Source organism: Aspergillus udagawae (assembly GCF_001078395.1).
Source record: "Aspergillus udagawae IFM 46973 DNA, scaffold_7, whole genome shotgun sequence".
NCBI classification, from domain to species: domain Eukaryota; kingdom Fungi; phylum Ascomycota; class Eurotiomycetes; order Eurotiales; family Aspergillaceae; genus Aspergillus; species Aspergillus udagawae.
Window position 1 is genome coordinate 940,605 of NW_025091270.1, and position 14,627 is coordinate 955,231.

The window sequence follows — 14,627 nt, forward strand, 5'->3', positions numbered from 1 at the left end:
TTTTGAATATTAATGTGATACGAATTTGATGAAACTTTTGCCTAGTGCACCTTTAGAATGACAAATCTAGTTACTGTGGTTATTTGTGGGAGTATGAGTGGGCATGCCCCAGGTACTCGCTGGTGTGGTGTTTGTGCTTCTTCTTCCCTCCCTCGTTGTTGTCCTCCTCATCCTCATCCACAATGCCAAACTCAGGCCATGCCTCCCAGCCATCTTCCCACAGCTTTCCCAGCTTCTCCTCTTTTACCCGGTAAGACAGTGTCTTGTTCTTCATGATCTTTGCCCACCGGCTCATGTCCTCGTCATCCACCAGACATTCATCCAGCAATTTTGTTATCAATTCAGTGCTGATTCCATCGCCGATGAATACGATCTCTTGTCTTCGGTCTCCCCATGGCTGTTGGAAATCATTCTCAATGGATTTCCGGACGTCTGGATCCTCGGGCCATGCCTCGTCTGGCACTTCTGCGAACCAGGGCCCCCCGCAACCAATCGTCAGCATGCCACCCGCTTGGCTCCATTCTCCGAATTGGAAGGGCCGTGTAGCCAGCCAGAAGAATCCTTTGGAGCGAAGAACAGAGCCGAACACGGGATGGTTGCGCTTGTTCTGCAGGATCGCGGACGGGTCTGGTTGGTCAAAGTCGGAGATACTTTCGTCATCACTCTCGTCTTCGTCTCCGTCTTCGTCTACTTCCATATTGTCGTCTTCTTCCTCGTCTTCTCCTTCGTCTGCATTGTCCTTTTCATCCTCTTCCTCAGCTTCATTGTTTTGCAGCAGGATAAACTTATCGTGAAGAAGCGAGAAGAGGCGACGAGGATGAAAGGGACGGCGAGCTGTATACACAAAGTTGTTGATCCCGTACCTGCTCAAGTCAGTATACCTTCTTTGGTGTTGGACGTAGAGCAGGGGAGACAAACTCTAAGGTTTCCGGCTTCGGGGCCATTCTCTGCCCATTCCCAGTATTCTGGACTGTCATTTCATGCAGGCTGCGCAACCAACCGGCCCCCGAAGCAGCCTTGATGAAATCGAACCTTCCCGTGTCCAGAATCTCTTTTACATCGACACGGGAGTAGCTCGTTTCCAGAACTTTGGCATCGGGGTTGAGCGTCTTTAACAATCTCCTGATCCTTGTTCGGGTATTCTCGTCCACAGTCTCAATCTTGTTGATGATGAGAACATCTGCGAACTCAATCTGGTCCACCATGAGGTCTGAGATGGTACGCTCATCATCTGGGATAATCTCTTTGGATCCGTATCGATCGGACAGGAACTCGGCGGTGTCAAAGTTGGAAAGAAGATTGAATGCATCGACAACGGTCACCGTGGTATCGAGTCTCGCCAGTGTGTGAAGGCCTCCTAGATTGACACTGCTGCTGTCAGAACCCGAAAACCAGCCAGAGGACGAGCATTGGAAAGGTGGGTGAGCTTACATCTCTGTCAGGACCTTGCGGCTTTCCTCATCCACCATCATCTCCTCGTCCGCCCGCAACATTGCACTGCTGAACTCCGCGGTGAACGTTTCCGCTACTTGCATCGGCTCACTAATGCCCGTGCTCTCAATGACAACGTACTGCACTTCCTTTTGGCGCGCGAGATGAGCAAGTTCTGACAGCAAGTCCCCACGCAGCGTACAGCAGATACATCCATTCTGGAGCTGAATGAGCTTTTCTTTCGTCTGGGAAACCTTGTGATGAGTGATCAACGCAGCATCAATGTTCAGCCTGTATTGCTGGTAAGCATCAATATTTCCCGATAGCGAGGCACCCATACTTGCTCATATCATTAACCACAACAGCAATGCGCAGCCCATGGTCTGGCGACTGAAGGATATGCTCGAGAAGCGTTGTCTTGCCGCTACCCTACTCTGCTCTCAGCTGATGTCACGGTAATCTTGCGGGTGACCCTTACAAGGAACCCCGAAAGGAGCGTCACTGGGATCTGCCTCGTCGGCTTCTCCTGAGCCCCCGGCTGAGCAGGAGCGGGATAGGAGAGAGAGTCGGTTCCTGAGTTGATGACCATCTTGTTGGAAGTCAAACTGTCCCTTGAACGAGAGTGTGGAATGGAATTTGACGACTCCCACAGCATAGTGGGAAGGCTACAATTTTATATCCTAAGCTAGCGACATGCCTGCAATTAACCCCCAAGGTTCATCTTTAGTGCCTCAAATCATCCTCCATCATTAATCAAAGAGCTATTACTGGTTGCGTCGTCGAAGCTATAGCATGAGTCTATTTCACCTGGGAACTCCCAAGGTACCTGGGTTGGGCCCAAGGTCCTCACGCACACTGAGATGCCAAATTGACTGCAATCTGATTCGACGATCCATACATCTGTAAGATTACTGTTCTGTAGATCTCTGAGTGCTTGAGGATTGTTGGGTATCTCTGGTATACTCATTTTTAATTGGGTGTATACTTGTTCCATATGTATTAGGGTATATATCCGGCCTTCACTTTAAGCATGCACCTCAGGATGGACTCGAACTTCTCATGTTCTTCTTCGGACGATTTTAATTTTTCTGGTTACTCAAGCAGAATAAATATATATATTCTGAAATGATGGATCTATTATCTGTATCAAGGGGGACAGGGGTTAGGAATACTACAAGGAATGAACAAACTCTTCGTTCTCCGCTCCCACCTATGCTTCTCCCCTTCCAAAAGTGCTATCAAAACATTGCAACGTTCCATATACTCTTTGCTCGGGGAAGGAGATGGAGTGACATTTTTCAGGTCGAGTTCTCTGTTGATTATAAGGCACAAGTGGAGGGAGTTGGGCTGGACATGAAGCCAAATCCCGAGGGTACAAGTTATATTGTGATAGAACATGACCTTGTCTTCTTTGTTGAGTTTGAGTATCCATCGCTTTAGAGAAGCAGCTCCTACTAGTGCAAAGTGCCTGAAGTGACAATCCGGTTATGAATCATACCAGATGGGAGTGAAACAGATGACTTGAGCCAAGTCTTTCTATGCACTATTTACGTCTGCAAACACTCATGCCTTATTTTTCAGGTTCCTGGCCGAGCCAACCGAGCGCTTCGTCGTCGATTTTGTTGACGACTGGCATTCAACTCCAATGTCCCCCTGAATTCCATCACAGATAATTACTGGCGGGCTCCCCGCAGGACTGGTTAGGTGAATGTTCTTAAGATGGATCCCAGAACACACCGCATTAGGCGAGCAGGTCAGATCAGCCACGACCTTGCCCTGTTTCCCAGACGAGGTTCCATAGATATTCTCAAAGACAATGTTTGTGAAATTCACGCGTGAAGGGTAGGCAGCACACTGTGTCGCGTTTATGTTAAAGTAGCACTGATCCAGGACGATAGGGCTGTCGGTGTTCTCGACGCGGATGTTCTTGTAAGTGACGTTGTTGATGCGGCCGTAGCCCACATTGGGACCAGCCCATGCCTTGAGACGAGCACCGTTCTGATAGAGTTAGGAAATGACCCCAAGAAGGGAGGAGGAGCATTGCTTACCTGACCGTTCAGCAGGGTTACGTTTTCAATCCAGACATTCTCGATGATATCCATGACTCCGGGGTACTGGCCGATACTCCCCATCGACGCCCCATGTGTGCCATTACACCAGAGATTCTTCACATAGACATTGGTAGTGTTGGGCTTCGGTGAGAAGCAATCATCACCGATATCAACCCGAGTGTTGGTGACAGTCAGTCCATCGACGTTGAGCGTGTCGAAGCCATCGGTGTTCTTGGGGAGCGCCTATTTTATCACCGTTAGTTTATCTTCTGCTTCCACAGGCAAACGGAAACCCACCGATGCATTGGTCGAATAGGCGTGTATGAAAACATTGTCGAATGAGACGTCCTTGGTGCGAACGAAGAAGTTGTTCCAGCAGGGAGAGTTGAGCTGCGTAATGCCTTCGACCGAGAGTCGGGTGGCATTCTCACTCACAAAGAGGATGGGCCGATAGTACTTGTTTTTGGGATCCTAGACCTGTCAGTACAACTCTGTGCCAGAGGCACTGACAAGCTTCCAGGCATACTTACCAGAATCTCTTGTCCGGCAAACTCGTTGTACCAGCGCTGTCCGTTGCCGTTCATGATCCCAGAACCAAAGATCTTGATGTCCTGACCACCCCAGCGCCAGAAGCTGATGGACTTCTGGAAGTCGTAATAGAAATTGTTTGCTTGCCAGTAGGGCACATCGTTGGTGAACTTTCTAGTGTATTAGCAGCAGCTAGGGGCTGGGTGTGAGATCTCAGGCTAAAATACCTTTAGTTCTCCGTCCAATTGAACCTCGATATCCTTCAGGAAGGTCAGATCGAGCTTCTTGCCGATGATATACTTCTTCCCCTTCTGCAGCAACAGCCTTCCCCCACGGTTGGCCTTCTTGATGCCCCACAGGAAGTCGGCAGAGACATCGTCTGTATCACTGCTAGAGGGGCGGATGATCACTGTGCGACGGTGGGGGTGCTTGTGATGGAGAGCCCCAATCTTCTTCAAGGTTACCACGTCGTTAGCAGGAATGACATTTGCGCCAGGGATGAGGCCATCAACTGCAATTGAGCTGACTGCGCTCGCAAAGAGCGCTGCAAGAGCGAGAAACTTCATGGTGAGCTCGGTGTCGCGCTATAATATGCGTACGACTAGTGACAGTCCAATTGAGCTGGCAGTCGCACTCCAATGCCCATGCTGACTCTCTTATAGAGAGATGTTCCGCTGAGTTGCCAGTGCACAGGCCTTCTGTCAATCTTCTCCAGTGCTTGGCTTTCCCCGGATTACGAGCTAGAGGGACTGCCTAATCAGACGCAAGGATAGAGTTTATCCGCCTATAGAAGTCGTCCATTGCGACGGTCAGGGAAAAGTCGTTTGATTCTTCTCCACGTTTATGCGGGGAGACTTGGAGACACTGACTCAAACACAAGCTAATTACTTCAACCGTCGAGCGCTCGTATTCTGCGCGATATTTCCTCCGCTGGGGTACAGGAATCAGCCAAAAAGTTCCACCAATGAAGGTGCACGTGTAGCATGAAACAAGCATATTGTACAGAGACGATTACATCATCTCCTGAATCATGATATTCTTATAATTGATTCATTAGAGCGCATACGGAGGGCAGAGAATACCATCAAATTACGTCGCAGTCGCTCTACCTGCTGGAGCCCCGGCGGAGACTGCGATAGCGAGTGTCACAATCAGAACCCACACGCCTTTCTGCTTGGATATGATTCAACCCCAGTGTGTTGTACAGCTGTACGACATTTCATCATTTATGATGATATCATCAATGTTGATGAAGAATGTTTTTTGTGATGAACTTACGACATAGCTCCAGGGTCCGGGTTTGGCAATGACTCTATCGAACGCAAGATATGCAGAACTCGACGGTGTATAAAAGCTGCTGGAACCTAGGATTTCCCAGCGTTTATACTCGGTATCGGAGCACCTGTGGCTTCCCCTGCCGAGATGAATGGTTGCTTTCACAGGCGAAGAAGGCTCTGTTTCGTCTATAAATGGGGGCAAACCCAGAGATCTTTGTACATTAAGCTAGTTGGAGATTTGCCAGTGGAAGATCGCAAGTTAACTCCTTATTTCGTCGAACGCCTTGCCTCATGCACGCTAGTTGCTCAAAGCCCTGAGAAGAAATCGTTATTCCAAATTTCCGAAGCTCCATAGTCGGTCATGTCGAAAAGGGTTCCAAAGTCCAACGGCTAGTTTGTCAGCTTCTAGGTTGACTCAATCATCTGCCACAGAGTCTTACCGAAATGTCCTCCATGGAGCTAGGGACGAATGCCATAGGATCAAAGGGCAGATCAAGTGGCGTACCCGCGGTGAGCCCGGGCGTTGAAATACTGGCCTAGTCCTGAATTAGCGAATAGCCGCTGATGGGCAGCTGCAATCACTCACGTCCTTCGTGCTGTTTTCATCTTGCTTGCGTACATCGGCCCAAGGCACTCCGCTCATCAGTAAATGGCAGTCTCTGATGGCGTTTGTACCAGCTTGATCCATAGTCTTGAAGGAATCCTCCCCTTTCAATCGCGCCTTGACAGATGCAAGCGTGATACTCAGGAAGACATATGGCTTACAACCCCTTCCTCCTGGTCCGATGCGACTGCCGAAGAGTTTGATGGCATTTTCAACGGCATGTACCATGACCGCCTGCTGGGATTCCGCCATGTCGTGGAGGGAATCCAAGAGGCTATTTTGGCCTTGGAGCATGGACTTTGACCGCGAACACTCGTCAGCCTGCAGAACTAGCTCCACGCACACCATTGTCGCCGCATGGAATAGCTCTTCACGGAACATTCCGCCGGTCAAATGTCCAAGATGAGGATGGGGCCCTGCTTCAGCAACGTCAAGAGGGGCCTCCAGCAAGGAGAGCATATCCAGCGCCGAGTCGAGGCAAATCTTTCGTGAGTAGGAAAATTTGGGAGTTTGCATGATACTGAGGCAAAAAGGGCGATGGAGGGCTAGGAGATGCCTTCGTATTAGGAAAATGAAATACGACCTGGTGAATGCGGGATTCTCAACGCCGGGGATATGCGACAGAGATCTGTCGCTTGGGAACAAATCCAAAGCATCATTCAGAGACTGCATGAGCTCCTCGCTCAAGCTCAGAGCCTCGTCATACGAAATTGTGAATCTCAGGCGATTGACGAGCTTTGCTATGTGTACTCGCACGGGCAATGTACGCGAAAGTAGAACCTGAAAGCTGCTCCGAGTGAGGATGCCGGGACTTTTTGGAGGCGGATCTTCCGACATATTTTCGATCAGATCTGCGTCATCATAGTTGGACGGTGGATCGCAATCGTACTCCTCCAGGTCAATCGTCGGCGGCATCCCTCCATCCATCGACGACTGTAGGTCTAACTCCAGTATGGTAGCCCACAAACGGCGGCGCAATTCTGCCCAGAATCTAGACAGCTTCTGAAAGCGCGACGGGTTACGGTGTAATCCCATGGTCATGGCTGATCGTATCAACAAGCCAGATGATATCCAAATGGTATCCCCATCAAAAGCGTTCGCTTGGCGCGCAGTCAACGACAGACAGTGGACTTGCAACATATCAAAGTTGGTGTTCCGAGTCGCACATGACGTTGTGCTCCATGTCTGGACTGCTTCAATCCAATGTATTGCAGTACTCGCAAGTGAATCTTTGCCGTTGATCTTCGTTGTTGGGCTGTAAAAACAACTGCTAGCGGCCATTAAAAGCAAAAGCTTGGCCAAGAAAACCATATCAGGGTTCTGGGGTGCAGTCCAGTAATCTTCGTACTGCTTAAGAAAGGTTGGTATATGCAGGATGCGATATGTGGTTTCAAAATTGGACAAGTACAAATGGACTAGCTCATCAGCAACTTGGCGAGGAGGAAGCAGGTCCACAAAAGAAGAAGCCTGCTCCTGACGCACACATTGCTGCGGTTCTTGTCTTTGCTTGAGCCACATTTCTTTCTGAAATTGCTTCAATGAATCTTTCTTATGCTTGGATTTGCGTTGCCTCAAGAAATCAACCACATCCCGAAACTACAAAGAACTTAGCCCGGAGGAGTCCACCAAGCGACAGGATGCTAGCAACTTACGAATGAAAGGGCTAGCATAGAGTGCGAGCGACCACAGTACCTAGTGTTAGTCTTTTTCCCCCGAAAAAATGCCCATGGGAGAGATCGGATGTCTTCGCTGAGATAGCGTTCGTCTCCTGTTGTACGCGGTCCCGATTCTGAGACGATCGAGGCCAGGGTCTCTGGGGTTTGAATCGAACTGGCTTTTACCAGTGCATTTTCTAGTGTCAGGACTCGGTTACGCAGCTCTTGCATCTCATCAGAGCGACTTTTAGGCTTTGCAACTCGGGTCGGAAAAGGGCGGTGCTTAGAGTCGAAAACATAAACACCACTATAAACAGGGCTGCCGCGATGATCGCGATCTGTGGACGCCCGAGCACGGTCATTGACAGTCGTATCTCGGTCTTCAGCGCGCCGGAAGCTTGATAGCGAGCCAGCCTGAGGTCCTACATAGATGCACTGATCTGCAGTCTTGGACTTGATGCATTGGCTGCATGGCAATGCTCGATCACATTTGAGCTTTCGCCGTCTGCACACGGTGCATGATAGCGGTGGTCTGCGCCGACGTGCTGCGGATTTGGGCGATGACCTTGAGTGCTCTATATGAGGTGGCGACTCCTGATCGTCGTCCATCTTTGAATGGCGAGGAAATCAGTACTTCAATGGCTTATGACCCCGCAGGCGTGGTTTTCGCGGCGGTGCTCAGCTCAGGGCCATTCAACGGTCGCTGATGTTAGATAACTGCTAATGTCCAACAGTTATGGATTCTAGACCCACCGAAGGCTTATCTGATCGACTCTGTACCCCTAACGATGACTCAGTCTGACCAGATTTTGACTGTTCTGATGGTCACGCCTGTAATGCTGAGTGCGAAGGAAGTCGGGGATTATTGTCGCTTGTCTCGGCGTTACTGAATGCAGTAGTTACCGGGAGTCGGCATTAGCTTCGGACATGCCTATTCTAGCAGTAAACTCCGTCTTCGGATTTTAGGCTCAGCACTGTCGCCATCATATTTTACGGTTAATATGAGATTGTTCGTCCTGAGCAGGACAATGTTCCTTCTTCGACCAGTCAAATCATATCTAATAGATTAGTCAAACAATCAAGTTACCAGTCTCCAGCTGGGCTTTACTCCTCGTACTATGAATTGGCAGCGCGAGTGAATTCAATATCACTTTCAAGACAATGTTCCATAGATATACTCTGTTTCGCTATACAATGCTATACCCAAAATGACAAAGCCAGGAAAGACGCCCATTCTGACAAGTGCCCTCGCAGGAACGAAGCAGTCGGAAATAATCCTATTGACAGAAGACAGTGCATTCCCTCCGCTGTTAACGCCACAAGGGCTTCATAACCGAGCGCACATAAACAAGTACATAGACCATGAGGTAATTTGAAATGACAAATGCCGTGAAAATACCGAGATAAGGCCAGATTTTGGACTCATCTAGGCCAATCTCTGAGAGATACTGATGGAGTTAGCGACCTTTCCTTACATTCACTACCAAAACTAACTCACATCGTCACCTCGACTGTACTTGCAGTATCCGCAGTGGCCACGACCATCCGGATTTGAGAGATAGCCGCTGCCCCTACTGGACAACCAGGGCATCGCATACTGTCCGCACGTCATGTTGAGTGGGCTCTCGAAAATAACCAATTCATCTTGACTGCAGATCACGGGCATACCACGTAGAACAGACGTTAATACACCACCTATCCAGTAAGTGAACGGCGTGACATAGTACATCGTGTACTTCCAGAAAACAGGCATGTTCTTGTGTGGCTGCAATATTCCATTGAACAGCTCGCACATGATGATGAAAAATGGCATAAGGGTAGCAGCCACCATTGAATCCGCGCTAAATAGTTGTCAGACTGCCCGTGCTTCTTTTCGTCTCCCGCTCCCAGACGGTAAACTGATCCGGGACACTCACCTCAATGCGGCGATCCATTGACCCCAAGACGTAGCGAAAAGAAAGAAAAGGAAGAACATCAAGAACGTATAACCAGCTGCGAACCCCAGAGGAAGCCCGACGAGGAAGTAATACAACACGTAGAATACCACTCCGCTGATTATCGCGAGTGGTATTTCCGAGATTATCTGCGCGGTGCAAAATGCAACCCAGGAATACACTCCACTGGGTCCTTCCCGGGTTTTCCAGATATCACGGTTCAAAATGAATCGCATCGAAATGGCATTGATGAACTCCGGCACCAGCATCAGAACCAGAAAACAGGAGAATGCTTTCGATTGCAGGTCTGTAGAGCTGTTTCCAACGTGTAAATACGTCAATCCGTTGATCAGGGCATGGAAGAACGATGCGTAAAGCCGCGAATAGGGGTATTCAGGGCTCCGCCAGTACTGTCGAAGCGTGCGCTGCGTCAGAAGGCTAATCTGACAATACAGGGGCGGCATAGAATAACTCTGCGTTGTGCTGCCACATGACACAGTATTCTGCGACCGCTCCCTGTGGATGTTGGAAATCTCCTTTTTGAGGGCGTCAGCCTCAGCGGATCGATTCCATACGTCCGCCCAGTCCACCTTATAGCCAGTATCCTTCATGCCCCCGACAACAACTTCAATCAAGTAGTCTGCTGCGTTGGTGATCTGCTTGGGCTGGTCGCCATACTTTGTGAAATAATCAAGAATGCAACGACCGGATCTTCCGATTTCACCGAAATAGTAAGTTCGTCCGCCGGGGCTGAGGGCCAAGACTCTGTCAAACTAATGAAGTTAGCAACCACCGGTGACCACAAGTGACATGGCTTGTTGAGGCTCACTTGTTCAAATTGCTCTTGGTTTGCTTGATGGATGGTGCAAAGGACGGCTAGTCCCTGGTCGGCCAGGCGCCTCAGAAGAGACACAATGCTCGATGCGCCTTGACTGTCGAGCCCACTGGTGGGTTCATCTAAAACACAGAGCAGCCCAGGTTTTGCACAGAGCTCCACTCCGATAGTGACCCTCTTTTTCTTCTCGATATCCAAAGATCCGATAATGGCGTCCTGGAAGTCAACGAGTTCAAGGGTATGCAAGACGGTATCCACGTAAGAGAGCTTATCTTGTTTCCGGACATATACAGGCTGACGAAGCAGTGCGGAAAACTCAAGAGCTTCTCGAATAGTGCTAGTTTCGTCATGAACATCCATCTGTTGGCAATATCCGATATTGCGTTTGAAAGACTCGTCAACAGGACGTCCGTCCACGCTCATGGTGCCAGACAATGTTCCTGATGCTTGTCTTTGCGTGAGAACAGTCAATACTTCAATAATGTCAGCAATTCGTTAAACACGAGTGAGAAAGCAGGTGCGCGGTATCTTACAAGTTGATTTACCAGCCCCAGAGGCTCCCACGAGAGCCGTCAGTGTCCCTGGTCTGCAGTAGCCATTCACGTTGTCCAACAGCTTCCGAGTCTCTTTCTCACATTGGACTTCGAGTTCAAGGTTCTCCCACGTAAAAGTTGAAGAAGTACCTTTGACAGCTTGAACTGGCTGTTGGCAAGACTGGGCTGGGGGTGGGGCATCTCCAAGACTCCGTACAGGACCGTCCTCTTCGTCCTGGCTTTTCTTGAAATTGCCTTGGCTGATTTTGGCACGCTTACGGTATTGGATTGGCCCGGTACTGCCTGGCTCCCGGTCAAGGGCTTCACTCAGCCAGCATGTAGCGGCAATGTAAACAAGCGTAAAAAGGCATAGGATCCCAAAGTTGCGCCACACATTCCGGTAATAGAAACCGTAATGCAAGGCCAAATAATGATCGCCATCAACTGTAGTTGTCCCTGGCTGGCTACCAGAAATACCGCAAGTTTGATAAGCAACATCATTGTAGGTGTACCCTGAAGGTACAACTGCGCCCGGCGCACATGGGAATTTGGTGTTATGAAACTCTGCCGCCATCATTGCTTCGTATGTGTATAGCGCCGGCGTAGTGTACTAGTTTTCATTAGCCCTTCATTATCGCCTCGAAAGGCTATTCCGGATGTTGCTTACCGCTATCCACCCTACCCAAGGAACGTTATTCATCATGTTGTCCACAGAAAGCACATAGCCGCCAAAGACAATGCAAAACAGCACAGAGACCCCGCTGTAGCGCAATGCGACCTCGAAGTTCGATGATGCAGCAGCAAATAGCCGGAACTGGGCAGTCAGACAGATTGTGCACAGGTAAATGAAGAGAAAATCAACCCAGAAGGATCCCGCCTAGAGATTCAGGTCTTAGTGGATTGTGCAACAAGACATCTGCATGGAACACATACACTTGCTTTCAGCCCAGCCAGAAAGTAGACAACAATCAGAAACAGGAGCACGAGAACGAAGACCAGAACAAGGTCCACAAGAACCCTAGCCAGGCATACAGCGCTTGGTCGTACGAAGGCAAACTTCTTTTGGCGACTGAGTATATCCCGGCCTTGCATTGCTTCTTCTAGCTCGGACATTTGAAGCCAAGCTAGCAAAATAGAGGAGTAGAATATCACCCCTCCACGTGAGTACATGCCATCAGTGTTCTCTGGTAGCTCATAGAACATTGAGCCAATCAGCAGACCATAAATCACACATGAAATGAGCTTGATCAATAATGGCGAAATATGGCCTTTCACCTGCCACATCTGCCGCTTTCCACACAAAACCACTTGCCGAAACAGGGAGATGGTATACGGAGACTTGGGGGAGACAAAGCGAGACTTTTCGGTTTGTATCGTGCCCTTGGATTCCTTCAGGCTCCCACAATCGAGATCTGATTGCGATGTTCTCAATCCTTGGACGCCAGCCTGCTTTTCCTCATAGTTCCGAATGTCTTCCAGTATTCGATGGAAAGGCGCACTTTTTCGAAACGCATCCTCTAGCTCAATTGCTCCCTTCGGGGCGCGGTTTTCCCAACCAGGCCGGAACCTCCGTCGCTCAGGGATTGTAATGCTGGTCAGAAAATCGGATACGGTTTGCATTTCCGCACATTGGTAGCCCAGCTTCTCAAAGTACGCTTTCGCTTCATACGCTGGACCCTGATAGAGCATTCGCCCTTCGTCAATAAGCAGAACCTTATCAACCAAATCAAAAATTGCGTCAGACGCTTGGTACAAGGTCAGTAGGGTTGCCTTTCCGCATGTGTCAGTCATAATCCGAAGACTGCGGACGTAGTCCAGCGCCGACGAAGCATCTAGGCCCCTAGTAGAGTTATCCCAGCACATGACTGAGGAATCGGTTGCAAGTGACTCAATGATAGAGACTCGTTTTCGTTCTCCTCCAGACACACCACGAATATACTCGTTCCCCACGAGGGTCTTCATGGTATGGGACATACCGAAAACCCTGCCGTAGATCTCGAGATATCGCGGGATTCGCTCGCGATACCTCTTGGGCGACTTACTCTGAAGAGCAAATTCCAGTGTTTGCCGGACGTTGAGAGTGGGAAAATGCGCATCGTCCTCCGGCACATAGATCACCTCGCCGCGGTAGTACTTCATGACATCCTCCAAAGTCAGGCCTGAGTAATCGATATGCCCGGTCACCCCCAGGAATGAAGAATGGTAGCCAGCAACCGTTCGAAGAAACGTTGAACACCCAGCTCCCGGTCTGCCTAAAACTCTAAGGGGAAATTAGGCTATCCTTTCAATCTTCTTAAGATCATATGCGAGCAACAAAGGGTGTAAACGCTTACAGCATGATTTCTCCGGTCCGAGCCACGCCAGAAAAATCGCGAATAAGAGGGCGTCCATCTTGTGGCTTTCTAGGCGAAAACAGGGGTTGGATTATCCATTCATAGACATCTCGTAGTGTTAGCGTACGCCACAGAGCTGTTCCTAGCGTCTTCACAGTCGTGTGAGTTTCACCAGCTCCCCATGTTGTTATTGACTGGAAGCAGACACCGAGGCTCGACTTTCTCCTTCCAGCTCGAAGTTCTGCTTCCAAGAAGTTGTCGAACGACGAATGGGGCTCGGGATATGGACGAACTTCCTGGTGACTCCGTGCTGTCAGGGTACGATGAATCTCGGCAATGGCATCCTCATTCTCTCGTGATGGAACAACCTGGGATCTTGAAGTCACCTCCGTTTGAGTTCCGACTTCATGAGCGGGGTCAATCGGTGTACCACCAAGGTGTTGGGGAAGGTGGGCTGGCATGCCGGACAACCTTTTGGAGCTCAATGGCCTTGTCGTTACAAAGAGACCTTCGCTTCTGACCGGGAAGAAACCCCATTTTTAAAAACGGGAAAGCATCATTTATATTCATCGTAAGTCATCGAAAATCGCAAGAGGCACTCATGTGGCCCCCTTCCTACCAAAGAGGAAGCCAAGCCTCGATATACCAGTGACGTATATTTCTTCACTATGGATTCAACACCAGATTGATGCTTTGGCGTATACTGGAGTGGTAGCTGGGACTATTGCAACGCAATCAAATCTTTTATTGGCCAGATCATGGACAACGAGACAAAGACTTTTCCGATTATGTGCGATGCTGTCCATTCTTGGCAGCTCGGATGAGAAAAATCTGAGTTGAGTCAAACAGTTGGATAGGCTATCTCAGGTCCACCAAACTGCATCCAAACCACTGCATTACACAGAGGGAAAGTAGGTTAAAGATGTGGATAACAATGGGAACGGCTAATGGTCACAATACCAAAGAGGCAGCCAAGATGAGAGTGGACAAATCTCCGACCCGCAGTTCTCGCGCCACGCATTGCGTCCCCACTGTCCTGTTCAAATCAAGACTTGAGTCTCCGAGTCTGTATTCTCCTATTAGCCATTAAATCCACTACACCAAAAAGGTGTCTAGACGACCATTTCTAGCATAGTAGAAATGACAGGCCTATTCTGGTTGACAATACCCTTTAGGTACACAGGAAGAATGTGCCTTCACAGAATCGAAATACCGCGCTGTCGTACCTGACTGAGCCCAATAGTGGAACAGGTAATTATAGGTAGGAAAGCTGTGCATTCTGTTCAGCACTGAATTACTGAATAGGTTGGTCTTGGAGTAAAAGTTAGTATGGATAATACGACATGTTCTCTTCTCTACATGTGAAGAAAATATCTTAATAGGAATTCTAGCTGCAGTTGAGTACTCTGAAAATTGAAAAGCCAATCCTCACAACTTTCTATCCTC

The 14,627-nt window shown here is 49.2% G+C and overlaps 4 protein-coding genes across 4 annotated transcripts; all 4 read right to left on the minus strand.

Annotated features, from left to right (window-relative positions):
- Positions 1-79: 79 nt before the first annotated feature.
- Aud_009013 (CobW domain protein) lies at positions 80-2,086 on the minus strand (the record flags this gene model as incomplete). Its single annotated transcript, XM_043293876.1, has 5 exons — positions 80-863; positions 919-1,368; positions 1,432-1,722; positions 1,772-1,860; positions 1,910-2,086. 5 exons carry the CDS (start codon positions 2,084-2,086, stop codon positions 80-82), a joined length of 1,791 nt encoding a protein of 596 aa, XP_043149811.1.
- Positions 2,087-2,994: 908 nt separating this feature from the next.
- pgxB (putative extracellular exo-polygalacturonase) lies at positions 2,995-4,576 on the minus strand (the record flags this gene model as incomplete). The annotated part of the gene is made up of 5 exons (XM_043293877.1): positions 2,995-3,429; positions 3,480-3,725; positions 3,780-3,953; positions 4,013-4,180; positions 4,238-4,576. The coding sequence occupies 5 exons, from the start codon at positions 4,574-4,576 to the stop codon at positions 2,995-2,997; spliced, it is 1,362 nt and encodes a 453-aa protein (XP_043149812.1).
- A 1,017-nt stretch (positions 4,577-5,593) lies between these two features.
- Positions 5,594-8,155, minus strand: Aud_009015 (putative C6 transcription factor; the record flags this gene model as incomplete). Its single annotated transcript, XM_043293878.1, has 4 exons — positions 5,594-5,677; positions 5,728-5,823; positions 5,874-7,487; positions 7,544-8,155. 4 exons carry the CDS (start codon positions 8,153-8,155, stop codon positions 5,594-5,596), a joined length of 2,406 nt encoding a protein of 801 aa, XP_043149813.1.
- An 880-nt stretch (positions 8,156-9,035) lies between these two features.
- Positions 9,036-13,642, minus strand: Aud_009016 (putative ABC multidrug transporter; the record flags this gene model as incomplete). Its single annotated transcript, XM_043293879.1, has 7 exons — positions 9,036-9,387; positions 9,463-10,253; positions 10,310-10,788; positions 10,849-11,458; positions 11,516-11,725; positions 11,782-13,108; positions 13,182-13,642. The coding sequence occupies 7 exons, from the start codon at positions 13,640-13,642 to the stop codon at positions 9,036-9,038; spliced, it is 4,230 nt and encodes a 1,409-aa protein (XP_043149814.1).
- Positions 13,643-14,627: the final 985 nt, after the last annotated feature.